Source organism: Heterodontus francisci, chromosome 23 (genome assembly GCF_036365525.1).
Source record: "Heterodontus francisci isolate sHetFra1 chromosome 23, sHetFra1.hap1, whole genome shotgun sequence".
Lineage (NCBI taxonomy): Eukaryota > Metazoa > Chordata > Chondrichthyes > Heterodontiformes > Heterodontidae > Heterodontus > Heterodontus francisci.
The window spans coordinates 29,874,294-29,902,186 of record NC_090393.1 but is presented as its reverse complement, the minus strand read 5'-3'; the positions used below and the strand labels follow the sequence as shown (position 1 = coordinate 29,902,186).

The window sequence follows — 27,893 nt, the reverse complement described above, 5'->3', positions numbered from 1 at the left end:
GTTTGTTGCAAACTGACTTACTTTCTCTCGAGAGCTTGTTTGTCTTTCATCAGTTCATTCAGCTTCTGCTCCAGACTGTCGCACTTTTCAATGGTTTCTTTGAATTTTATTTTCATATTGTTGATCTGGAAAGATGAAATAGGATAGGATCAAGTTTAGAAAACATTACCGAAGATAGTTTACCAATGTTGTAATTTAGATCAACCGTCATTCAGCTACATTCAAATTAGTCTGAGTTTACCACATTTTTAGCAGAAACTACTTTATTGGTTCTAATCATTTTGTACTTTACTGAATTTTTAGTTGCACTGCATTTGATAGGTGTTTTTAATACTGATCTGGAGGCTGTAAAAATAGAATGACTGGAAATAAACTGCAGCTTAATCAGCATTTTAAAAGACAAGTTGACAAAAAAATTTGCACTTCCAACATTTTCCATTTCTTATTCAGATTTCCAGAATTCACAGTATTGATCCCTACTGTTGATGTACAGCAGGTTTTTAGTGCCAGACTATGAAAAGTTCTTGCCTGCATATAACAATATAAATATATAGCACAAAAGCAACATACTGCAGATGATGAAAGGTCATTGATCTGAAACATTAACTCTGTTTCTTTCCCCAAAGATGCTGCCTGACCTGCTGAGCATTTACAGCATTTTCTGTTTATTATTAATTTATATACACGCACTATTATTAGATTGAACGAAGATGAAAGATCCAAACTGGACAGCATGTTAATATGACAAAGTAATATTCTTCATCTAAATATTAAAATGAATTATATGATTTTCACCAAATTGTTTGCTAGGCTCACTCGACTGTAGTTCTGTGGGTTCCTTTTTAAAAGCTGGTAATATGCTTGATATTTTCTGATAATTGAGAGCCAATCCTGTTTCTAATGATTCCCTAAAGATAGTGGCAATGACATAGCTGATCTTCGGCAAACACCAAGTGCTCTTGTAGGAAGTTCATTGACACCTGATTCCTCTTCCTTTAACTTCCGCAATTTATTAGTAACTGCCTTATCTGAAATTTCAATTTATTTTAGTATTACCTCCACTCCTCTAAGAAATTCAATTTCCATGCTGGGAGTATTGTCCTCCCACATCTCCTGGTATATTTGTTGTAACTTGGTCACTTCATATCATGCCCTGCTATGCAATCTTTCAATTTACACCCCTTTTTTAAAACAAAATTATTTGCTACAAATATATATATATAAAAACGCTTACATCTTATTTGAATATTCCATGCTATCCTAGCCTCATTTTGAACTCTCCTGACCTGTTTTCATATTTGTTAAAAGTCTACGATATGTAGTTGATCATTTAGGAATAATCTTTTTGTTAATACCCACCCCACATTGCCTCCTTTTGTTACCTTCCTTCACTAGTGGTATGTCTCTGTTCTGTACTCCGTGCATAGTATTTCTCCGCCCGTCTACTTTTCTTTCTGCTTTTCCTTCTTAGAGTGCTATTCAGTCTAGTTTCCTTAACTGATCCTTCATCCCTTCAAAAGCTATCTTCCTAACATTGTCTGTTTCTATTGTTTACCTCTTTTTCATCCTTCCCCATATTGTGGGTACTGTTGTCAAGGTGTTCTGACGCTTACCTGTTCTATTATCTCCCAGTTGTTCTTAATATCATGTCCAACGATGACCCTCTTGTGTGGGTTCCTTGACCAATTGTTCTATGTAACAATCCAGTAGTGTTGGATCAAGTCTCAACTCTTATTTTATAGATTTCAACATTTACCCCAAACAACTGCATCTGTTCCTGCCACACTTCCCTTGCTGACTAAAAAAAGGTCTCGATCCAAAATCCTCTCCTGGACCAGTGATCTACATTAAATGTCCAATTAGTATCACAATTCTCATCCCAATTCACAGGATTTCCACCTATTTGCACCTGGACCCAATAGGTCCATGGATTATAATCAAGTTCTTTTTAACATAAAAATCTATACCACCTCCTTTCCAGTTTTCTTTTCTACTGCTATGAAAAGAATCCATATCCCTATATGTTTACCTGACCAGTGTCATTGTTGAACAAGGTCTTTGCGATGCCTATGACATCCAGCAAGGATGTCCAGATATCCCAGTGATAAGTTTGTCATTATTTTTCTTTTCATATCACTGTACTCTGTATATGTACCTGCTTTTGCATCATTGTACATGAATTGTAATCTTTTATACCTTCAGCACTATTTTTTCCCTCTATGTCTGCTATAATTGCCCTCCTGTAATTATTAGTACAAGTCACTCCTATTGCTTTATCTGCTTTTATAGCAATGATATGGATGAGAATCTGATTAAGGAGAAGTCTGTATCATCTGTACAACTTCCTTCACTTCCATCTTTCTCTCTTGCTCGCTCCCCTTCTACTTCTGTTGCCCCATGTCACTATGTTTTCACATATCCCTCATTTATTCCTTTCTTGCTCTTCTAATTCACCTGTTGCTTCCTTCCTTCATTTAAGAACCCAAGTAGAAGCAGGAGTAGGCCATTCAACCCCTCGAGCCTGCTCTGCCATCTAATATCATGGCTGATCTGACTGTGGTCTTAACTCCACTTTCCTGCCTGCCCCCCATAACCCTTTACTCCCTTGTCAATCAAAATTCCTCACTCCCTTTAAACTCTATATCTTCACCTTTTACATTTAGATTTAGAGATACAGCACTGAAACAAGCCCTTCGGCCAGAGTCTGTGCTGACCATTAACCACCCATTTATACTAATCCTACACTAATCCTATATTCCTACCACATCCTCACCCGTCCCTATATTCCCCTACCACCTACCTATACTAGGGGCAATTTATAATGGCCAATTTACCTATCAACCTGCAAGTCTTTTGGCTGTGGGAGGAAACCGGAGCACCCGGAGGAAACCCACGCAGACACAGGGAGAACTTGCAAACTCCACACAGGCAGTACCCAGAATTGAACCTGGGTCTCTAGAGCTGGGAGGTTGCGGTGCTAACCACTGCGCCACTAACCACTGCGCTGCCCTCATCAGATTAGGAAGCACTCTGGTTTGGCAGGTTAGCAAGGACTTAAACTGTGTAGGTGAGTGAGCAGACAGGCTGGGAATCACTTAGACTGTGCATGTAGGTAGGCCAAGTCACATTTAGGGTGAGCAGGAATCATTTGGGGTGGTGGAACCATGAAGCACTCAGGCTGAGCAGCTGAGCAAACTGGTGGATCAAGAAGCAGTCGAGATAGCAGAAGAGGTGTGATGTGGGCAAGTATCTGGGCTGAGAACCACTGGGGCAGGTGGTCACAAACCACAGAGTGGATGGGCAAGCAACCATTAGCTGGTAAAAGGTCATTGGCCCGAAACTCTTGTTTCTCTCTCCAAAGATGCTGCTTGATCTGCTCAGTGTCCCCATACTTTGATGAAACATTTAACCACATCTTGTTCAGGTTGATGTTAAAAAATTCCATAGTATTATTCATTAGAGCAGGGAGTTCTTCCGATATCCTCATTCCTACCTCCCAAATCCAAAGAGATTACATCAGCAACTGGTGACCTTTTTGGAACTCTGACACAAGTAAACGGGCCACTTCATTCGCCTATAACAGTCACTGCATTTCAAAAGTTAAATAATTCTATGCAAAGTGCTTCGAAACATTTCTGAAGTTTGTACTAAAATGAAAACTTCTCACATGGTTTCCTATCGCGCACTATATGCCCCTTAGCTCTTCCTTCCTCCTATAATTTGCAAGCTTTTAAAGCCGAAACTCTTGATTGACTTCATTTTCTCAGCTATCAAACTTGGAATCTTGCATGATGGACCTTCAACAAATTTCCCCAGAGTTTTTTAAATAAAAAAATCCATTCCAATGTTCAAATCCCAGGAAGTGAAAGAAAGTTCACCAGTTTAATTGGGTGGGATGGGGGCAGGGAAGAGACAGGTGAGGTCTAACTAAGAAGTGGTCTAGATTATTCAAACACATCACCTGGAGTGGTCAATTATGCAGAAGCATTTGGAAAGAACAGGTTATATTCTCTCACTTTCTTGCAATGGAGAAAAATAAAGAATCACTAACAAAAGCAACTTACCTCTTCTGCTGCATCCTTCTCCAAGTGCACTATCTTGTTTTCCCAGTAGATGCGTTGAGATTCTAGCTGACTGGTCAGGAGGTACGAATACTGTTAAGAAAAAGTTTACAAAATCTATTAAATCATTTTAATAAAATGGTTTACACAGAACATGAAATGTACTTAAGCAAAATGCATTGCTGGATAAATTTGAACAAAGAGTTTCACATAAAAGAAATTTCCACATGAAATAAAGTTCCATCACTGTAAATCAAAATAACATTTAAGCTTAAGTTTTTACTTCAGTATATTTTCCATTGCTGAGTGAAGTTGGCAGGTAGCCATTATTGCTCTCGATCCAACCATTGCACAGTGTACAGAGGCTGGAATCTGTCTAGCTTCCACAAGGCACCTCTTACTGAAAAAAAGACTTGCATTTATATAGCACCTTCAATACCACTGGACATCTCAAAAGCACTTTACAGCCAATGAAGTACTTTTAAAGTGTAGTCACTGTTATAATGTAGAAAACATGGCAGCCAATTTGTGCACAGTAAACTCCCACAAACAGCAATGTGATAACGATCAGATAATTTTTTTTAAATGATGATTGTGGAATAAATATGGCATGTCTGACAGTGCAGCATTCCCTCAGTACTGTACTGGAGTGTCCGCCTTGATTTTTATGTTCAAATCCTGGAGTGGGACTTCAACCCAAAACCTTCTGACTCAGAGACAATTTACTCAAAATCCAATTTACTGCCCTTCCTTTGCATACTGCAACACATATAGGACATACATGGCTGCAAATTCACTACTAGATACAATATTTAAAGTCAGTTCTCATGATGAATCAGGTGTGTGTGACACTAAACAGTACAAACTGACAAGTTCCAAGATTTAATTGATGGCCTGCACAGAGGGAGCCAATATCAAAAGTAGTACTTTGAGTCCTGTAATTGGCCTCAGTGACAGAGAGGGGCTGGGAAAAGGCAAGATTCCTGCCCTGCTCACTATCCAGTAACCTTTGTATGCGTAGATGAATAAAGGCCGAAAATAGGATTAGGTTCAACTGTGATGCCCCTCCCTCCCTCCAATACTAATTCATCAACATTCACTAATTCAGGTTCATACATGAAGACTAAAGCAAGGTTGCAAACTGCTACTGTTTGTTCTGGAACCACACTGGAGCAAGAGTTGTCTGTCTCAAGAAGAAAATGGGGTTAAAGGGAGGAGACAAAACAAAAGCATAAAGTTAATTCCAATTGGCCAAAATGTTTTTTTTTAACATGTTCCAATGTGCAGATAGTACTTAGACAAGCGGTTTAGCCACACAGAATGAATGCACAACCTAAACTGTCAATTAAACTGTTATAATTGCACTATATTTAATTTTTTACAATTTTCCTTCTTCCTCACTTCAAGGCAAACTGGGTGCCAGGAACCTTTCCCAGGTTACAATTCTTCATCTGAATCTCGACTATTAGCATCAGCAGACTACTAAATCATGAGCAACACTGCATCATTATAGCTGAGCTGAGTGCACACATGGGCACTTTTCCAGGTGTTAGACAGTGATTGGAATGTGAACTTTGGCTAATTTTAACCATTGTTTAAATAGGGACAAATTAGGGATTGAATCTGGAATATTCCTAAAAGCTCAATGCAACTCTACATGGTGCATTTATCCACTTGGCCATTGAGGGACCCCTGATAACAGAAAATGAATACGCTGCCACAAAACAAAAAACCTTGTATTGATACAAGTGCCATCATGTGCATACTTTCTGGCATTGCATGCTCGTGCAACGGCTGCATCACAGAAATTGAAGTAAATTATTAACAGTGAGTTCAAGGCTGTAATTCAATCCTCGGGTTGAGAAAATATGCCCCCCAAGTTGAGGACAGTATCGAAGACATCTTCGCCCCTACCCCCACCCCACCCTCCAAATGCATCAGAGTCTTGTTATTCAGTCCCCGGTATCCTCTGTTCCAGCTGCATTCACTCAGTTATGGCACATCTGAAGCAGGAAAAAAGGTCCTCTGCAACATCTTTATTTTAAGTACATCAGTACATCATAAAACCAATAGAATTAGCTAAGATCAAATTACTTTCATGACTACATTGCTTGGAGAAATAAGTTTTGACATTTGAACAGCTCCAATATGTTGAGCAGTTTACGACAGAAACAAAAGGTTTGGGTTTTGGACAGGTGTCTCGATTAATTTAAATAAGGTAATTAAAATTAAACTTTTTCCAAAAGTTTTTTTTTTTTAAAGCAGCTATAATGATTTCCAGTGTCCACAAAATAGGCACCAATGAATTTTAGACTTCAAAACGGTCATCCAGTCATAAGCAACCCTTGGCATTATTATGAATAGGCATAGATAACTCTATTTCAGCTGGGATGTTCATTCCCAGGCAACAGCATGCTAGCTTGAGACACAAACCTCAACAGTCCAACTTGCAGTTTAACAAACATTTTTCTTTTTGGCCTGAAGCTTCTACCAGCATCAAAGAAGCCAGTTAATGTGAGAGAAATTACTGCACTACCAGTATGGGAGAGGAGGATCTCAGCTGGATTGGCTGTTGGCAGCCATTATATCTTTGTTCACCCTGCCTTTACTTTCAAAGCTACCATTATGTACAATAACAGGGAAGGAAGGAAAGTCCACTAGCACTGACTTTTTCAAACCGGTCAAAATGTGAATTTCCAAAAACACTCAATAGCAGCAAAATTGCATTGTTTATAATGACAAATAAGATCAGAGTTATGAACTACAGCTTCTATAAAAGGGCTTTAAAATAAACATTTACAGGAAACTGCTCCCATTTCTTGCTTTTCACCAACTTTCCTTCAGCTGGAGAGGTGGATGGAGTGAACCAATGCCTACTTAATGCAAAGCACCATTGCCACATCGGCTTGCTAACAATGCCTGCGTCAAAAGTATTCACAAGCTGGTCCAGTGATTCAAATACTAATAGCCAATGCTCACTGAGTGGTAAACAAGCCCCAGCAACAAATCTACAGACATCAGGTTATCAGCATGTGTCGTTTAAATAAATACTTTGTTTTACCCATTTTCACATCTAAACATATTTGCGTTACACTGCAGTGCAACCAAAATAATTTCACCATATCACATTTTACTTTCTTACAGAGGAAGACAAGAACAGCAAGAGCTAAAAGTGAAACATTACAGACATACTTTCCACAGGACCAAACAATGCCTGTGGAAGTCCGTAGCCAGGATGTTCCACTACCACAGTTAGAGCAAACAACACAATAGTGGAAGGCAATGGTGGCCAAGTGTGTTGGGGGTTTAATGAGGTTTTGAGAAAAGAACAGGAAACAAAACAATTATGAGCAAGCATTTGCAAGTTCCACTAACCTCTAACTGAAGGGCATCAATTTTTTCATCCTGACAAGTGTCACCCTCACACTCGTACTGAACAATCTTTCCATCCGTTTTACTTGCCACCAAGCGATGAACATAGTTATCTAGAGAAATGAAAACACAACTTCAAAATAGCGAGGAGGTTGAAGACTCTGGCGAATGCATTGAATCATGTTCAGCAAATATAAAACGCATTTCCAATTGTTAGCCCTTGATATTTTGAACTTACATTCCTTCACAACTAGTTTCGGAAAATGGACAAGGTCTTAAATGAATACTTCTCGTCTGTATTTATCATGGAGAAGGTCATGGAAGCTAGTGAGTTCAAGGGAGGGAACAGCGATATCCTGGAGCATATCAACATTACAAAGGAGGTGGTGTTGGAGGTTTTGAAGCGCATTAAGGTGGATCAATCCCCAGAGCCTGACCAGGTGTATCCTAGGATGCTATGGGAAGCAAGGTAGGAGATTGCTGTGGCCCTGGCAGAGATTTTTGTATCATCGTTAGCCACAGGTGAGGTACCGGAAGACTGGAGGATAGCTAATGTTGTGCCCTTACTTAAGAAGGGCAGCAGGGATAAACCAGGGAACTACAGGCCGGTATGCCTTACATCAGTGGTGGGAAAGTTATCGGAAGGGATTCTGAGAGACAGGATTTATATGCATTTGGAAAGGCATGGTCTGATTAGGGATAGTAAGCATGGCTTTGTGCGTGGGAAATCATGTCTCACGAATTTGATTGAGTTTTTCGAGGAGGTGACCAAGAGGATTAACGAGGGCAGGGCGATGGACGTTGTCTACATGGACTTTAGCAAGGCCTTTGACAAGGTCCCACATGGTAGGCTGGTCCAGAAGGTTCGAACACATGGGATCCAGAGTGAGCTAGCCAATTGGATACAAAATTGTCTTGGTGATAGGAAGTAGAGGGTGATAGTGGAGGGTTGTTTTTCAGATTGGAGGCCGGTGACCAGTGGTGTGCCGCAGGGATCGGTGCTGGGCCCTCTGTTGTTTGTCATATATATCAATGACTTGGATGTGAATGTAGGGGGCATCATTAGCAAGTTTGCAGATGACACCAAAATTGGTGGTATAGTGGACAGTGAAGAAGGTTGTCTAAGGTTACAACAGGATATAGATAAACTGGGAAAGTGGGCAAGGGATTGGCAAATGGAATTTAATGCCGACAAGTGTGAAGTGATGCATTTTGGGAAGTTAAACCAGGGCAGGACATTTACAGTGAATGGCAGGGCCCTGGGGAGTGTTGTTGAGCAGAGTGACCTCGGGATGCAAATACATAGTTCCTTGAAAGTGGCAACACAGGTAGACAGGGTGGTGAAGGCGGCATATGGCATGCTTGCCTTCGTCGGCCAAGGCATTGAGTGCAAAAGTTGGGACGTAATGTTACAGTTGTACATAACGTTGGTTAGGCCACATTTGGAGTACTATGTGCAGCACTACAGGAAAGATGTGATTAAGCTACAGAGGGTGCAGAAAAGATTCACAAGGATGTAGCCTGGTTTGGAGGGCTTGAGTTATAAAGAGAGATTGGATAGGCTGGATCTGTTTTCCCTGGAGCGAAGGAGGCTGAGAGGGGACATGATAGAGGTATATAAAATTATGAGAGGCATAGATAGGGTAGATAGCCAGAGTCTGTTTCCCATGGTAGGGGTGACTAAAACTAGAGGGCATAGATTAAAGGTGGGAGGGAGGAGGTTTAAAGGGGATCAAAGGGGCACATTTTTCACACAAAGAATAGTGGATATCTGGAATGAGCTGCCAGAGGCGGTGGTGGAGGCAGGAACAGTAGCAACATTTAAGAGGCATCTGGACAGATACTTGAATTAGCAAGGCATAGAGGGATATGGAATTAATGCAGGCAGGTGGGATTAGTATAGATAGGCATTATGGTCAGCATGGACGCGGTGGGCCGAAGGGCCTGTTTCTGTGCTGTACGACTCTATGACTCTATATTGTACACTCAAAAATTTATTGCATCTGCCATCATCCTAATTTAGAACCAACTTTTAAAAAATAATAGAAAATTTCCTGGATTAAAAAAAAGTATTTAGTCTCAGGCCCCCGTCCCCCCAAGAACTTTTCTACATTAAGAAGAAACCTAGCATAGGAAATGTTTTAGAAATATTTAACTTTTTTTAAAAAACAAAATTGGCTTTCCATCTGCTAATTTAATCAGCAATTTGAGAGGCAAAGGAGTATTGGCCTTCACAGAATAAAACTGGTCTTGATACAGACTAGACAGATGTATAAAGTCTGTCAACAATTGCAAGTCCTCATGCAGCCTCTCCGTAGAAATCTCAAAGTACTGCCAAAGCAGAACCAAAGTATCAGGGATGAAGTCACTGGCTCCATTTGAGCACTCCCTTAAGACTTCTGCTTTGGGATGCTGCTTCGTACTTCCTTTGAGAATTGGAAGTGTTAGCAACTCAGCACACATGGGGGCAGTAACAGCGTCACTATCTCCTCAATAATACTTCAAAAGTATCACCCTTAGCCTATGCTCATTTTGTACTTTTAATTATTATCGCCAAATGTTTCTTAAAAAGGATTTGAAATTCAATCAATTTCAAATTGAGCCAGTTGCCTTGCATAACAAAATATTAGCAATTGTCAAAAAGCAAGCAACAGAATCCAGTATTACACCAAATAGCAAATGCTAACTCCACCATTCTGTCCACAAGATAGGAAAACATTCAGAGGTTTTAACAACACTGCTGTCCTGATCAAAGTGTGAGATACCCTATAGCTAATTGCTTAGTTGGGAGTTAATTACATTTAACACAATGATTCCAGCTGCCTGATTTGAATCCCCAGCCAGAAACATGTAATAATAGGGTACCAAACATTAGTTGTTGCAGCTGCATCATAAGATTATAGCTCATTAACAGTAAAAGTACTCAAGTTATCTTGATTTTAAAAATACATAGGTCAATGACCAGTGATATGGTCCAAGACTACGCTTGTGAAAGATGAACCATTATTAGCAGTTACCTCCCGCGTAATCCCACACTCTGTGATTAGTGAGCTGCATGGCATACGTGTGTTGTGTTTCTTCAAAGTGCTTATAAGCGTGACGACTGACGTATCGACCACATCCTATGTGTCCACATATCAAACAAATCCACAGGTTCTGTGCGAGAGGAAGGGGGAAGAATTTTATTTTTTTTAAAGTTACACCAAGCAAGAATACATTTTCTGCAATGTTAGCAGTAACACAGTTACTGTCTTGGAAGAGCAAGAGAATCTTTGATCCAGTCAGTAGTCATATGTTTGATTATTGTCACCTTTTTAAAGACATCGTTATGTATTGAGTACAAGACATCATCCATGTTTTCTGGTTGATCTTCCATACCACTGTGCACAAAAAAAATTTGTTAAACCCTGAAGTATATCTTTGCTCATCTCCCAATCAAATTTTTCCTGAATTTATTTATTTCCCCTTTCTCCATTGCTCCATGTGCCTCATTTACTCTCTCATTTTGTGTCTGCTGGTTTCAATTTGCTATTTTCCCTTATTTATTTGTCTCTTGTGCACTGTTTCTGCTCTTCTACATGTATCCCGTTATTTCTCCATATCTCTCACACACAAAAATGCTTATATATAAACTGTCAGGTAAAACTAAATTGGGAGTCTAAGATGTCTTGGAATACACCACCTGCACAAGGAGATTTGAATTAAATAAGATGCTCTATATCTCCAATGATCAGTTGCAGACCAAAAGTACAACAGCCAAAGTGAACAGCAATCATTGCAATGAAAAGCTCTGCTATGCACCTTTGAATAATTGACACTGAACAGATTCAATCATTGGTGAATCCCGATGAGCAAAGGCAAATAACAATGCAAGAGCAGTCTCCAAAAATCTTTTGTCTCTAAGAAATTTAAATAGCGGAATGAAAATAATGACCCAGAAGATGGTAGCCTATTGAAAATAAATGGAACATGGTCCCTTTAGTGAACAAATGCAGCTTTACAAGCCTGGATATCTGAATAAATTCAGAGCTCTTGGCACAGCTCCTCTAACAGGTACATTCTAAATGGATTATTTCTTAAACCTGCTTTATATAACACGTGCGGTCTTAAAAACAAAGTAATCTTGTTATTCCATGTACATAAGAGGACAGCATAATTTGAACCACAAAGCCATTTTCTTTTGGTGGTAAGAGGTAATCTTTGTTTGGTAGTGTGTCTGCTTCTCTCCTTATCCAATGAGAGTACTCCAATAGTCAGGAGCAAAGTGAGGATCAGTAGGTTATCCCCACTCTGAATGCCATGTGTGGCATTTGAAAAGTTTTGGTCAAAGGCTCAATAATAAAAAATGAAACAATCAACTGAAAGTTGGAAAACACGACAATGATTTACATGCACAAGCAATACAGAACTTGTACATGACAAGGATAGAGTGAGGCATATAGTCCTTTGAGCTCTTGAAGCGTGGCTTAAATTCACTCCAAACTAGCAGAGAAGACAAAATAAAATAGCCCTCAGGATGAAATTTGTTCTCCCTGTTGTGCCCTGTGAAAGGAGTTTGTGCAGTCTTAACCTTGTGCCTTATGGTATGTGCCCACCACACATAGCTGGCCATAATTTAGCTCAAATGAGTAATCACACTCAGAAGGTCACAGAACAATTGGTGTGAAGAATGGATTCAGTAGGGGGTGCTCTGCTCAGATTGCGTCTTAGGCACATTCAGAGTCAGAACAAAGTTTTCTCTGCATCTTGCTATAAGTGACCCGCTAAAGATTGATGAGGTACTGGTGCCAGAAGTGGAAATATATTCCAGTCCATAGTACAGACAACACTCACTGTGAAAAGCATTCCTTTTTAAAAAGAAATGTAAAGAATTAGTACCTGAGGTGTCTTAATCCCATTACAATAGTATTATTTATTGTTCTTACTTACTTACCTCCTGGACTCCACACTCAAAACATTTGTTTTCTTCTACTGGCTCTGGGGTTTGACAGTATCTGCAAACTGGGCACCTAAGAAAAAGCAAAGTAATTCTTTGTTTAACTGATAGGTTATAGATCCAAACTGCTCACTTTTTTTTTACATGCAAGTTGAAGGAATGTTAAATTCCTTTACATTTCTGCAACTTTCACACACACTAAAGACCAAATGGAGGGGTAAACTAATACATTTTCCTGATTTTTAAAATGCTTATATAATGACACATAACCTAGCCTCAATAGTAAAACCTAATGCCAATAGAAGAGTTTCAAATCAAGATACCAAGTCATGAGGTGAAATTTGTTTATCTTGAACAAATTTAAAAAGACATAATAGAGAACGGAGTGGTACGGTAAGCTAAAACACTTAAGTTTCCCAAATTAGTCCAGTTTGGAGCCACTCCAATGTACAGTCATCTGATTTAATCTGGTGTATTCTCTATACATTTGCTTTTCCATGTAACATTTTTTATAGCTGCAGTGTTACCACAGACAGCCAACTATTGTACTAAATCTATCAACATAAATATGCCAACTGAATCTGGAATAAGGCACCAGGATTCAGTAAGCTATGAAGATGCTCAAAGTAAGCAGCATTGTGCACTTTGCAGTGGCAAGATAAACTAAACGTGAGCTTGTCTAGCAATCTCTAGAAATAAAATCATTACTTTTTATTAACATAATGTATTACTAGCTTATTCCCCCATTCTTTTATAACTGGTGTCATACATAGCACAATTCAGTTTCTCACCCGCTGTAATACTTCTGGACTGCACATGTATATTTTTGAAAGCACCCATATCTGAAGTTCGTGTTAGCACTTAAAGCTGAAATGGAAGGTCTTGCTTCAGAATAGGAGAACTTTTCCTTCCACAGATAAACATCAGTAAACAGATTTTAAATGCTGTTACTATCAAGATATTTTAAGGAGAGATTTTTTTTTGATATGTAGGATTTTTGCAGTGTGCAGAGTAAAATCTGAATATATTTAACATAGCATCTTTAACAACATCTTCCCCCTGCCTGCCACTCCCCGTACATCAAATACATCACACAACTATGCAGACAGTGGGAGTTGCTACATTGAAATCTCATTTTCTAACAACTGTCCTGCATTTCTACAGTTTAAATTTTGTGCAACTTACGTTGTGTCCTCCCAGTGTTGCAAGCAATGACTATGAAAACTGTGATTACAGAGTATTGTTAGAACTCCATTTACAGATTCGTCCATTCTTTCAAGGCATACAATGCACGGTGGTAACTCAGTTACACCCATTACAGGAAGACTGGCACCCTAAAAAAGAGAAAATATAAAAATCAACATATCTAAGGAAAATACAAAGTCAGACTCTTACAATCACAATGAGAGAAAAAGATTTCTCAAACAGCTACAGCCCTTTTAAGATCATAACTACAATTCAGCTAATGAGCTGCTGTCAAGTAGGTTCCACTGCAGCTAAGAAAAATCTATTTTGCCCAGTACAAATATTATTCTTCCTTTAACTCTATTACTAGGAATTCCAAGTGTCATGCTTCCTCCTTCAGCCAGTGTAGGGGAGAAGGGGATAGTCAAAGTCACAGACATTTCCATAGTTGCTCCATCAGCTCACTTCAATGGGGAGGGGGTGCTGATCACGACAATGTTCCGTTCCTTCTTTAATTCCCCTTCCTTAAAGAGAGGCAGGGCGGAGCGTTGCTGCATGCTACTCATCCAGTTACCAGCTGACAACCAACAAAACTCATCCACTGAACTTCATTGTCCAAGCAGACCAAATGACAGAATAAACTTGTTATTCCGGTTAGGCATTCACAGCTGCCATTTAGCCACAGTATTTGACTGTATTACAATGCTGTCATGTTAATAAATATGACAGAATACCTACATCCTCAGATTTGATGACCTCGGCCCTTTCTACATATACCAGCTGGCAAACATCATCCTCAATAGAATTAAATTGCCGACCATTACAGGCAGTATAAAAGCTGTCTGCTTCCGCCTAAAAAATGGGGAAAGAGAATAAAAAGATTGCACTGGTAAAAGCAGTATTATATTTAATACTTCTACAATATCAAATTCAGAATTCTGACCAGAATGGAAAAAAAACTATTTCTTACCTGTGAACAGAATTTGACGAGAACCATATATTGGTTTGGAGTGGAATCTCTTATTATTTTCATGTGCTCAATTGAATCATCAAATGGAGCAACAAACCTCATAAGATCATGACTGGTCATGGTGGCTGGGACAGTAAGGATGCACAACATGGCACTGCGCCTCACATCTTCTTTTAAGGACGTCATCTTGCTATGGAAACAAAAACAACACTTAACTCTCTGAGAAATTACAAGACAATAGTGATGAATAGTTATGAGTGATAACAACAGATCCGCACTTAGTATTAACAGTTACAGAAAAAAGGATGCCAGTATATTCAGGATTTGAGGTCAGTGAAAGAATTAATGCTTTTGATGCAATCAAGTTACAACATATCCATTACATGGATGACATAAGCAAGTTTTGAATAGTCTCCAGTGGTACATTCATTTTAAGTGAAAATATTACGAACGTTCTAGTTTCCTTTAAAAACTCAAACTAAAACTGCTTGGAGGTGTACTTCCCCCTTGGCAAAACTATACCTCTTAATATCCCCATCCTCAATGATGGTAGAGCCCAGCACAAGTGCAAAAGACGAGGATGACGCATTTGCAACCAGCTTCAGCCAAAAATGCCAACTGGATGATCCATGTCGGCCTCTTCCTGAGCTCCCCAGCATCACAGATGCCAGTCTTCAGCCAATTCAATTCACTCCATATTGTATAAAGAAACAACCGAGCAATTGGATATAGCAAAGGCCATGGACCCTGACAACATCATGACTGTAATTTTGAAGACTTGTGCTCCAGAACCAGCTGCAGCTCTAGCCAAGTTGTTCCAGGATAGCTACAAGACAGGCATCTATCTGACAAAATTGAAAATTGCCCAAGAAATGTCCTGTCCACAAAGCGGAGGACAAATCCAGTCCAGCCAATTACCACCATCGGTCTCCTCTCAATTATTAGCAAAACAATGGAAGGTGTTGCAATAGTGCTATCAAGCAGCACTTACCCACCAATAACCTGCTCACTGATGCTCAGTTTGGGATCCGCCAGGGCGACTTAGCTCCAAACCTCATTATAGCTTTGGTCCAATCATGGACAAAAGAGCTGAATTCCATAGGCGAGAGGAGAGTGATTGCCCTTGACTTCAAGGCAGCATTTGACCAAGTGTAGCATTAAGGAGTCCTAGTCAAACTGAAATTAATGGGCATCGGGAGACTGGCTGGAGTATTAACTAGCACAAAGCAAAATGGTTGTGGCTGTTGAAGATTGATTAAGACGGGTAAATAGAGTATGAGAGTAAGCTTGCAGAGAACATAAAAACTGACTGTAAAAGCTTCTATAAATAAGTGAAGAGAAAAAGATCAGTGAAGACAAATGTGGGTCCCTTACAGTCCGAAACGGGGGAATTTATAATGGGAAACAAAGAACCGGCAGACCAACTGAATACATACTTTGGTTCTGTCTTCACAAAGGAGGAAACAAATTACCTCCCAGAAATGTTGGGGAACATAGGGTCTAGTGAGAAGGAGGAACTGTATGAAATCAGTATTAGTAGGGAAATGGTGTTAGGGAAATTGATGCGATTGAAGACCGATAAATCCCCAGGGCCTGATAATCTACATCCTGGAGTACTTAAGGAAGTGGCCCTAGAAATAGATGGATTGCTGGTCATTTTTCAAAATTCTATAGACTCTGGAACAATTCCAACAGATTAGAGGGTAGCTATTGTAACCCCACTATTTAAAAAAGGAGGCAGAGAGAAAACAGGGAATTATAGAACTGTTAGCCTGACAACAGTAGTGGGGAAAATGCTAGAGTCCATTATAAAAGATGTAATAGCAGAGCACTTGGAAAACAATGACATGACCGGACAAAGTCAACATGGATTTACGAAAGGGAAATCATGCTTGACAAATCTACTAGAATTATTTAAGGATGTAACTAGTAGAATAGATAAGGGACAACCAGTGGATGTGCTGTATTTGGACTTTCAGAAGGTTTTCGATAAGAGATTAGCTTGCAAAATTAAAGCACATGGGATTGGGGGTAAGGTACTGAAATGGATAGAGAACTGTTTAGCAGACAGGAAACAAAGAGTAGGAATAAACAGGTCTTTTTCCGAGTGGCAAACAGTGACTAGTAGGGTAACGCAGGGATCGGTGCTAGGACCCCAGCTATTCACAATATATATTAATGATATAGATGAGGTAATTAAATGTAATATATCCAAGTTTGCAGATGACACAAAGCTGGGTGGGAGTGGGAGCTGTGAGGAGGATGCAGAGAAGCTCCAGTGTGATTTGGACAGGTTGAGTGAGTGGGCAAGTACATAGCAGATGCAGTATAATGTGGATAAATGTGAGGTTATCCACTTTGGTGGCAAAAACAGAAAGGCAGATTATCTAAACGGCACTAGATTGGGAAAGGGGGAGGGACAGCGAGACCTGGGTGTGCTTGTGCTCCAGTTGCTGAAAGTAAGAATGCAGGTGCAGCAGGCAGTTAAGAAGGCAAATGGTATGTTGGCCTTCATAGAGAGGATTCGAGTACAGGAGCAAGGATGTCTTGCTGTAATTATACAAGGCCTTGGTGAGACTACATCTGGAGTATTGAGTGCAGTTTTGGTCTCCTTATCTGAGGAAGGATGTTCTTGCTATGGAGTGAGTGCAGCAGAGGTTCACCAGACTGATTCCTGGGATGGTAGGACTGACGTATGAAGAGAGATTGGGTCAATTAGGCGTATTTGCTAGAGTTTAGAAGAATGAGAGGGGATCTCACAGAAACCTACAAAATTCTAACAGGACTGGACAGACTAGATGCAGGAAGGATGTGCCCGATGGCAGAGAAGTCCAGGATCAGGGGTCACAATCTAAGGATAAGGGGTAAGCCATTTAGGACTGAGATGAGGAGGGATTTCTTCACCCAGAGAGTGATGAACCTGTGGAATGCTCTACCACAGAAAGCAGTTGAGGCCAAATCATTAAATATATTCAAGGAAGAGTTAGATATAGTTCTTAGGGCTAAAGGAATCAAGGGATACGGGGAGAAAGCGGGAACAGGGTACTGAGTTTGGACAATCAGCCATGATCATATTGAATGGTGGTGCAGGTTCGAAGGGACGAATGGCCTACTCCTGCTCCTATTTTCTATGTCCCAGTATATCGCTGCAGGTGTTCCTCAGGGTAGTGTCCTAGACCCAACCATCGTCAGCTGCTTTATCAATGACCTCCCCTCCAACATAAGGTCAGAAGTGGGGATGTTTGCTGATGATTGTACAGTGTTCAGTTCCTTTTGCAAATCCGCAAAGAAGCAGTCTGTGCCCCAACGTAGTAAGACCTAGACAACATTCAGGACTGGGCTGATATGTGTTGCAAATGCTACTTGTCACTTAAGTGCCAGGCAATGACAATTTCCACAAAGAGAGCATCGAACCACCTCCTCTTGACATTCAACGGCATTATAATTGAATGCCCCAACATCAACATCCTGGGGGTCACCACTGACCAGAAACTTAACTCGATCAGCCACATAAATACTGTGGCTACAAGAGCAGGTCAGAGGCTGACTATTCCATGGCATGACTCACCTCCCAATTCCACCAAAGCCCTTCCACCACCTACAAGGCACAAGTCAGGTGTGTAATGGAATACTCCAAATGCCTGGATAAATGCAGCTCCAATAACTCTCAAGAGGCTTGACACTATCCAAGACAAATCAGCCCACTTGATTGGCACCCCATCCATCACTTCAAATGTTCACTCCGTCCCACCAGTGATGCATCAGATCTGCAGTGTATACCATCTACAAAATACACTGCAGCAACTTGCCAAGATTTCTTCAAAAGTATCTCCCAAGACCGCAACCTCTACCATCTAGAAGAACAGGGGCAGCAGGCTCATGGGAACACTACCACCTTCAAGTTCCCCTCCAAGTCACATATCTTCCTGACTTGGAAATATATCACTGTTCCTTCAACATCGCTGGGTCAAAATTCTGGAACTCCCTACCTAAGCAATATGAAAGTACCTTCAGCACAGGGACTGCAGCGGTTCAAGAAGACGGCTCACCACCACCTTGTCAAGGGCAATTAGGGATGGGCAATAAATATTGGCCTTGCCAGAAATGCCCAAATGAACAAAAGAAAACCACCAAATATTTATTAGTTTTCTGGTACTGAAGTACTATTTTGCACCTGCACAGTACTTTTTAATTTAAAGGGTTTTGGACCTTTAAGTTAATACAAAAAGTGAACAATGTGACTACTGTTTAAACAAATGCATGACTTGGTACTCGATTACATTTCACTGGTATGAAAATTATAAATTCACATTTCCATAGAATTGCTACAGCATAACATACTATGTATAAAATTCTTTTTACAATTAAAAACATGCAGAATTCTGAACTGAAACAATGCATAAAGCAACCAAAGCAAAAATATAAATAAGGCAACAAATAATGCTCTGAAAACCTTCATTATTTTTCAAAATAACCTAAGGTTGGTCACCTAATGGATATCAACAGCCAGCAAGTACTTGTTTTGCTTTCTTTTTACTATTTTTGTTCCATTTCTCTTTCCATTTTCTTGTTTAATACCCTTCTAAAATAACAAAAAATGCTACAAACACTAAACAAGAACTGTAAAGGGAAATAAGAGGGTCATATGCTCACTTATTCGGACATCTCCACTCAAAATATTAGGTATCTTTATCTCTTTACAGATGCCAATGGACATTCTGTGTATTACAAGCTTTTTCTATTTTATTTCAGATTTCCAGTCTTTTTATTTTAATCCGTTACATTCCTTTTACTTTATTACTTGCTTTATTTCCCCAATTTGTACAGAAGTTGAAAGTCAGTTCCATGTTTGTAGAGAAGCTGTCTAGCCATAGCAAGTGGGAACAATCAAACTGTTCTACAAACCTACAGTATATGATCATTGCAAGTTATAGAGTAGATTTTCAAAATGGGGTTAGCACACTCCAGGGATTCACAAGGGAATTCCGAGGGGCTACGAGATCAGATTTTTGTTCACCTAGGATGGGTAGACTGCGTATGGTGAGCAGATTTCTTGAAAATTTTCCATTCCAATTTTTTTTCTTTGTTGACTTACTAGCACAATATTTCTGTGGCTGCAAACTATATTTTCTGTAATATTATAGTTTTCCATTCGGTAGTGGTCACCTAGTTTCAGAAAATAGAACAGAAGGTGCTAGGTAATATTTATGGGGGACATAACACTACAATGCAGGACACTCAATTGGAAGACCAGTGTTCAAATGAGAGCAGATCCAAGGCTGCATTTGCTAGATCCCTGTAGAGGACAAGTTTCATCAGTCTCAGCAATTTTACCAAGGGTCTCTTCCCATATTCAAGTGAGCCACCTGGCAAATAGATCAACAAGCAATATTGATGGTCTCAACAGAAACATGCACGAACTAGACTCACTCCAAGTTCCTAATGAAGGATATGAGGAGTGATTCAAAGAGAAGTTGTATAAAACTACACCACATCTCTAACATTAGGCAACGTAAATGAAAATCCAATAATTAGAAACACATCTGCCTTCAACAAGACAAACCCTCTAATCGAAATTCAAGACAAAAAGGATTACTTATAATGCAGGCAGATTAATTTTCTCTTGTAAGCACTTCCTGTACCAAGAACAGTCATGCATTCAATTCAACTGTGAGTCCACAGGATGTGCTTTCAATCAGATACAGTTGCATTAGAGTCTGGGAAATAAATTAACTTAAACCAATGCACATACAATTTCTGCTTAAAGTAGCAATTCAAAGTTAGGCAAAAATCAAATGGCAATTGACCTCTCCAAGTACAGTGGAACCAATTAGAGAAAAATATACCATACAGTAACACCCTTATTATAATGAAAAGATTTGCCTACTTAGGAAAAGCAGTGCATTTATTCTCATCCTTCAGTCCACGAGGACTGAAACTTACTTCACAATAATGCAAATTGGTGCCTCCAGTTATAAAATGCTTATTCCTGGGGTTCATTCCATTTTCAGCTTCAGGTAGCAATCACGCTCAGGATCACAAGGCTTTCATGAAATATGCAGTTAGAGTCAGTTAAAGATTTGGTCCTGAAACTGACTATCCAATCCATCAGAACACTGGCATCCTGAGACTATCAGTAAAATGCACGAAGTTCCCAATAGCGAAGTGGGTAAAGTCAATACCAAATGTAGCACCAGGCTGTAAAGATCAGAAGGTCCCATGTTTGTTCTGGTTTATATTGAATTAACTGATCTCCACTGGGGCAGTAGTTGAGGGGTAACAATAAACCTCAGTAGCCCTAGCCAAGCAAGGGTTTAAAAGAAAAAAGTTCTTATTTCTGATCATCATCCAGTAATATATGCTGGAATTGGGAGAGTGTGGATATCAGTTGGGAGCTATGAGTGGTGCTAATACTGAACTTTCATAACTATGCAGCACAGATCAAAAAGGGGCTAAGTTGGGAACAGTAAAAGTAAGGGACTTTTAAATAATGCATAAAAGGTGAAGGGGAACTACATCCAGGATAAAGCTATAGGTGTGAATTGAGTAAACATTTTCCAATTGCAAGGTAGCATTACCAAATCATAAATATTATCCCTATAGATACTCTACACAAAAAAAGTTAACATTGATTTTTTTGAAGAAGTCATTCCTGGGATGTCGTTGGCAAGACTGACATTCATTGCCAATCCCTAGCTGCCCTTGAGGTGATGGCGAGCAGGCTCCTTGAATTGTTTCAGTCTGGGTGGTGAAGATGCTCCCACATGCTGTTAGGCAGGGAGTTCCAGGAGTTTGACCCAGCGATGAAGAAACTGTGATATATGCTCAAGTATTTCTAAAGTATGGTAATAATGTTACAAAGACAAATGTTCCATTCCCAAAGGAATCCAAAGTCTTAAGGCAATAACATCACCCAAGATGAATAAAAATCTGATAATAGTGTTTCAATTATAATGGGGACAAATGAATATCCACTGGCCTCCTGCTGGATGGGTTATGGATGTGTTGCTTTTCATGTATGCAGTATCAGGGATCGGGTGGTACCAGGAGGAGATAGATTTATATTCTACAAATCCTAAAGAAAATTTTAAAGATTGAATGATTCTTCAAACACTAAGATTCAACATGTTTAAAAACTTTCTCACTCAGTTTTGTAGAGATGCATGATTCCATGTACTACTTCAACTGATGAATTCCCACTAAAGAAAGAAATTTGGTCAGGCAGCTGTTTAGATGGCGAGTCTGGTGCATTTCCACTCTGATCCTTGCACACTTTACTATTGTCATTTGGATCAGCAGTACTTGCTTTCTCCACAGAGTCGGTGCCACATGTTGTCTTTTGCTCAGATTTCAGTACACATTCCACAGTATCTTTGTCTGTAAAGACATGCATTTCATATCAGGGTGGTGGCAGAAAAATCTTTGACTCAAAAAACACATTAGCAATTAATGGGACAACCTCACAATGATTTGATGGACATGACTTTCAGATGCTTAATGGACAATGAGGAGCAAATCAGCAGCCATGTCAAGGTCAGCTAAGCTTATGAATTATTTAAGTTCTGGATGATTCAGCTTTCAAAGCAAACAGATTTTCCATTGCATCAGCAATTTTGAGGGATTTTTCTTCCATTCTTGTCTTTTTAATCAATTATATCAGCAATAAGTATGAACAACCAAGAGAATGTAAAACTACCTTTCATTGTCCACAGCAATTTGATTCAGACACTCCATCTGGATCAAACTGTACATCTCTCAGTAATAGTGTCCTGTGAATTTAACCCTCTAAAATCTAAGTTTAGCTCAACAGTAGCATTTTTATCATATATGTTCCATCAAGGTCCCTTTTAAACATATATTAAACCAAGGTCCCCTCATGATGGCACGGTCATAAATTCCAAAAATTGGCATCATTCATTGTGAAACATTGAGAAGTTTGAGAGACGGGATTTGCAACATACAAATGCAAGACAATCTTTCAATGCTTGGCAAGAGAAAACAATTGCCTTAAAGTGCACACATTGAAAACGAAAATTTAGTCAGTCGTTGAATTGTAATTCCGAAATCACAACTGGGTTGTTATGGGTTCTGAGGAAGTTCTGGATTTACGTCAGAGCTTTTGGAATTTTACATTATTATTCTGCAGAATAAAAAGTCAATACACAGTAGTAGTGAATTTTATTTTAAATTTCTTCCTCTGCTCCCAAAGGCACTGAATTGTAGCTGAGCTTTCCTTTCCTAATGTAGGGGCACCAAAGCCAAGTGAAGCACCCTGAATGCCATTCTAGCTGAGATCAGCTACCTCAGCATAGATCAGGGATAAAACTCAAGAGCTTCCTGGTCTGCAGAACTCAGCTACATATTAGATATACCAGTATGAGCCACTGAAAATGATAGGTGCAGTGAATTTTAGTTCTCCCTTCTTGTTAAATGTTTAAACACAAGCCATTTACAAATAATCAATTTCTGCAGCATTATATCCTTCTTTTATTTCCAGAGTACTTGTAACCAACTGATCTGTTCCCAGATCTCTCCAATTCTTCAATCACTGCAGGAGGGCAACAATACCAGCCTTTTCACTTTTATGGAAGGTATCTGGTCTCTAGTTAGCAAAACAGCTGAAGGTAGAAATCAAACTTGCATTCCCAGACTTCTGTGGAACCATGCATGGTACCTTAACACTGCAGCTATGCTAGTTATTTTTAATAATAGGCAGTCATAAAAGAGTTTAAATTTCTATAAGGTGAATAAGCTTGACAGTTACATTTTGCTCCAAATATTAGCAATATGCTTAGCATGACTCCCCTGTATTCAAAAGGAGTACCCTGTTACTGTACCTTTGCTGGAGGTTATAGTTTCAATGACCATGTCTCTCATCTCTCTACGACCAATGTGTTGATGCAAGATAGTGGATTTTTCTCCAGTTGTTTTACCCTCCAGCAAGAGCTTTGCTGAACTGAGTGATTTCTTCTCTTTACTCTCATCGTCTGCCATACTGACAGCTATACAGGCAAAAGACAAAGTAAAAAGGCTATTAAAGCAGGTGTGATCTTTGTGCCCGCCCAATTGATATTCTCTATTAAAACAATGCATTCAATAGTTGAAACAAAACACAAAGCAAAGTGCGTAGTATTATTCTGAAGCTCATGATGTGAATTTTCATATAACACTGCCTGCAACCGCCCCCACCATACAATATGTCAGCAAACATGACTAGGTAAATGTTTTCAGTCAGTACATTAAACAGATGGAATACGTAAACCTCAACAATCACATGGTCCAGATCTCCAGCAGTTCAAGAGCTGTTCTGCCAAGATCAAACTATCTCCTAATTTGTACTTACACTTGCTTATTATGTGATGTTCTTAATTCACCTCTCCTAGCAACCCCAAATTTTATTTTTCAAACTATTATTTTCCATGAGATATTTTGTTACTTTGTTCCTCATCTCACTATTTTCTTTAATCATTCAATTTAAATTAAGACTTTGCAAACAGCCTTGACACCAGGCACATTTAGCATATCAGCATTAAATACCCCACAGGAAAAATCATACTTAAGTAATATGCTTTACTCTTATTATGTGATGTTCTTAATTCGTCACCTGAAACTACTTCCATTATCAGTATCACCCAAATGTTATACAAGTCAAAGTGCTCCCTCCAGACACAATTCATGTTTGTAAAAATAAAATCTTTAGCTTAGCTACTGGATGATTTTCATAACCAAGTAGACATAGTATGAAAATTTCACACATCCATTATGCTTTCATGAAACCACAGAGGCAACATTGGTAAGGTAACATAAAAGCAAAATACTGCAGATGCTGTAAATCTGAAATAAAAACAAGAAATGCTGGAAATACTCAGCAGGTCTGGCAGCATCTGTGGAGACAGAAGCAGAGTTAACGCTTCAGGTCAGTGACCCTTCTTCAGAACTAGCAAATACTAGAAATGTAAACGGTTATAAGCAAGTAAAGCGGGGGTGGGGCAAGAGATAACAAAATAGGTGTAAATAGGACAAAGTCACAGAATAGCTGACCAGAAGGTCATGGAGCAAAGGCAAACAATATGTTAATGGTGTGTTGAAAGACAGATAGGGTATTAATGGACTGAAAATTGAACAGCCTCAAGTGGAAAAAATGTGGGTAAGCAAACTGAACAAACGAAGATGAAATAAAATAAAATACAAAAAAAATTAAAAAGGAAGAAAAAAAATAACTAAAAATAAAAGTAAAATGGGGGGGGGGGGGGGGGGGCCCCGTCATGCTCTGAAATTATTGAACTCAATGTTCAGTCCGGCAGGCTGCAGTGTGCCTAATTGGTAAATGAGATGCTGTTCCTTGAGCTTGCGTTGATGTTCACTGGAACACTGCAGCAATCCCAGGACAGAGATGTGAGCATGAGTGAGTGGGGGGGAGGGGGGGGAGAGGAGTGTTGAAATGGCGAGCAACCGGAAGCTCGGAGTCCTGCTTGCGGACTGAGCGGAGGTGTTCAGCAAAGTGGTCACCCAGTCTGCGTTTGGTCTCCCCAATGTAGAAGAGACCACATTGTGAGCAGCGAATACAGTATACTACATTGAAAGAAGTACAAGTAAATCACTGCTTCACCTGAAAGGAGTGTTTGGGGCCTGGGATAGTGAGGAGAGAGGAAGTAAATGGGCAGGTATTACACCTCCTGTGATTGCAGGGGAAGGTGACGAGGTGGTGGAGGAGTGGACCAGGGTGTCACGGAGAGAACGATCCCTTCGGAATGCTGACAGGGGAAGGGAGGGGACGATGCGTTTAGTAGTGGCATCACGCTGGAGGTGGCGGAAATGGCGGAGGATGATCCTTTGGATATGGAGGCTGATGGGGTGGAAAGTGAGGACAAGGGGAACCCTGTTGCGGTTCTGGGAGGGAGGGGAAGGGGTGAGGGTAGAGGTGCAGGAAATGGGCCTGACACGGTTGAGGGCCCTGTCAACAACAGTGGGGGTGGAATCCTCGGTTGAGGAAAAAGGAAGACATATCAGAAGCACTGACATGGAAGGTAGCATCATCAGAGCAGATGCGTCGGAGACGGAGAAAGTGGGAGAATGGAATGGAGCCCTTACAGGAGGCAAGGTGTGAAGAAGTGTAGTCGAGGTAGCTGTGGGAGTCAGTGGACTTATAATGGATATTGGTAGACAGCCTATCACCAGAGATGGAGATAGAGAAGTCGAGGAAGGGAAGGGAAGTGTCGGAGATGGACCATGTAAAGGTGAGAGAAGAGTGGAAATTAGATGTATTTGTTGTTAAGTTGTCACATATCTTAATGCATTGTCAACATTACACACCAATAAAAAGATGTAAATTGATTTTTTAGCATCCACAGACAACAGTTCTGGCACAAAAACTCCAAAATCTTTCCTTCAATTTCACATTATCTTTTGAAAGAAAGCAAACCAGCAATTTACCTGGGAATGATTTCAAAGCTGCAAACTTATCTCAGAGCTCAGATTATATTTTATTTTAGGGTTATGCTTTCATTTTGAGGCTTTCCATTGCACTGCCTGTAGCAGTCATAGCAACAAGTGACACCCAAGACTTCATCAATGCAACTTTGGCACCAGCAGTGGCACAAGCACTGTCTGCAGTAATGGAACTGGCATCTACTCAGCAGATAAAGGGGCACTACTAGAACACTGTGAACAAAATCACAAATATAAATCTGCACTCCTCACTCTGTGGTACAGGATGGTGCTGCTCCAATGTGCTTTGCCATTATGCCATTCTCCAGAGCCTATAAAAGCATAATTTACCATCCATTCAGTTAAAAAGGATGGAAATGATAGCTAACATTGAGCAATTTATGGGCTATCAGTACTTAACTCTTCAGAATTTCTGATTTAAATTAATGTTTGTATTTGTTCACAATAAACATTGTTATAATCAGGGCCCCTAGCACTGCATAACTCCACAATTAAGAGTTTACCACGGAAATGGCAGAATTGTGTGCAGGAGACACAAGAGATGATCAACTTTGCCAGTAAGTTTCTTAGTTTTATCTAAATCTTCACATTTACTTGTTGCCTTTTGTATTAGTTGACCATGAACAAAATGCATCCCTCACATCTCTTCTGATAATCCAACTGCTCTCATATTCCAGGTGACCTGACCAACCCTGTTGGTGCCATCTGGCTGGCAATGAATAGCCAGCTGCTGCTCCAGCCTCCTCCCTCCGCCATCTTAATCTCCTCATTCTCTCCTTGTCAGATCCTGTACGTTTTAAACCCCCAAATCAAAATTCTCCCTTAACTTGTGCTTTTTTTTAAAAAAGTCTTTAAATTGCTATCGTACTTTTAAGATACACAAATATGCATTGGTCACTTTATAATATACTGCAGAAACTAGATATATTACGTCAGAATCTGGTCTTCAAGTGCTGCATACCTGTAAGGACCCTAAATAATGGCTTTTAACAAAGGGAGAAAAAGCTCGAACATAAGCTTTTAAAAGGTGATAAAATTGCTGCATAGCTTCTATGCAGTGCTCCAAGATTAGGACAATTTAATCGCTTTATCCTCCCAAACATAACCCTTTGGCTCCCATGAACCTAACTGAACCTACATCTAGGCGATGTTTATTTTCTTTTTTTAAAAAAAAAACAGAAATGACTTAGTGTTACAAACTGAAGAAACCTTTATTTGACAGAAACTCCAGCACAATGTTCCCGAGCCGATTCTTTTAATATATGAACGTTGCTTAACTTCACAGAGACAAAAAGATTGGAGCAACACCTGAGCAGCGAGGCCTGTGTTTTAAAACCCAATAATACCAGGCCGTGGGAACCGGGCATTTCTCAATCAGTTCAGCCGGCTGCAGGACAGAGAGACACAGTGGAGCGGGGGAGACTTGAGGCCCAGAGCCCCCGCTCCCGCCCCGGGACTCACCACAATACTCGAAACCCTCCGGATGATGCGAATGGTTCGCCAGCTCCAGACGTACGGCCACCAGTGATACGCTCATATGTTAAACCCCACAGATCTGCTGACTGGGTTAAAAATAAATTTCAAAAATACAAAGAAACGGGAAATCTTCCAGCCGCCTGAAAACCCAGGGCTGGGAATTGAATCGCCAAGGAACTCAAACCTTTCACACAAAACAAACGGAGCCTCCGAGACAACTCCACCGCCCAAACCCACTTCCGCCAAACTGACCCCCTCCCTCACCTCTAACCCCCTGACTCCAGGTGACGCAGGTCCGGTTCCTCTGCAATGGAATTCAGTGGAGGCAACCAGTAGTACTCAGTCTCTTTCACCTTGTTCACTTTCATTGCATCGACCTGAAACGTTAACTCTGCTTCTCTCTCCACAGATGCTGCCAGACCTGCTGAGTATTTCCAGCACTTTC

At 40.0% G+C, this 27,893-nt stretch overlaps 1 protein-coding gene across 1 annotated transcript in view; it reads right to left on the bottom strand.

The window, feature by feature from the left end:
* brap (BRCA1 associated protein) overlaps window positions 1-27,685 on the bottom strand; it is a 37,378-nt gene extending 9,693 nt beyond the window's left edge. Inside the window, exons 1-11 of the mRNA XM_068054941.1 lie at window positions 27,434-27,685; window positions 23,362-23,526; window positions 21,670-21,901; window positions 14,525-14,714; window positions 14,293-14,406; window positions 13,555-13,703; window positions 12,367-12,442; window positions 10,451-10,589; window positions 7,437-7,546; window positions 4,065-4,154; window positions 22-125 (exon numbers count right to left, since the gene is read on the bottom strand). Coding sequence (XP_067911042.1) covers window positions 22-125; window positions 4,065-4,154; window positions 7,437-7,546; window positions 10,451-10,589; window positions 12,367-12,442; window positions 13,555-13,703; window positions 14,293-14,406; window positions 14,525-14,714; window positions 21,670-21,901; window positions 23,362-23,526; window positions 27,434-27,509 — 1,445 coding nt within the window. The 5' untranslated portion in view covers window positions 27,510-27,685. The remainder of the gene's footprint in view (window positions 1-21; window positions 126-4,064; window positions 4,155-7,436; window positions 7,547-10,450; window positions 10,590-12,366; window positions 12,443-13,554; window positions 13,704-14,292; window positions 14,407-14,524; window positions 14,715-21,669; window positions 21,902-23,361; window positions 23,527-27,433) is intronic.
* Between the last annotated feature and the right edge of the window lie 208 nt (window positions 27,686-27,893).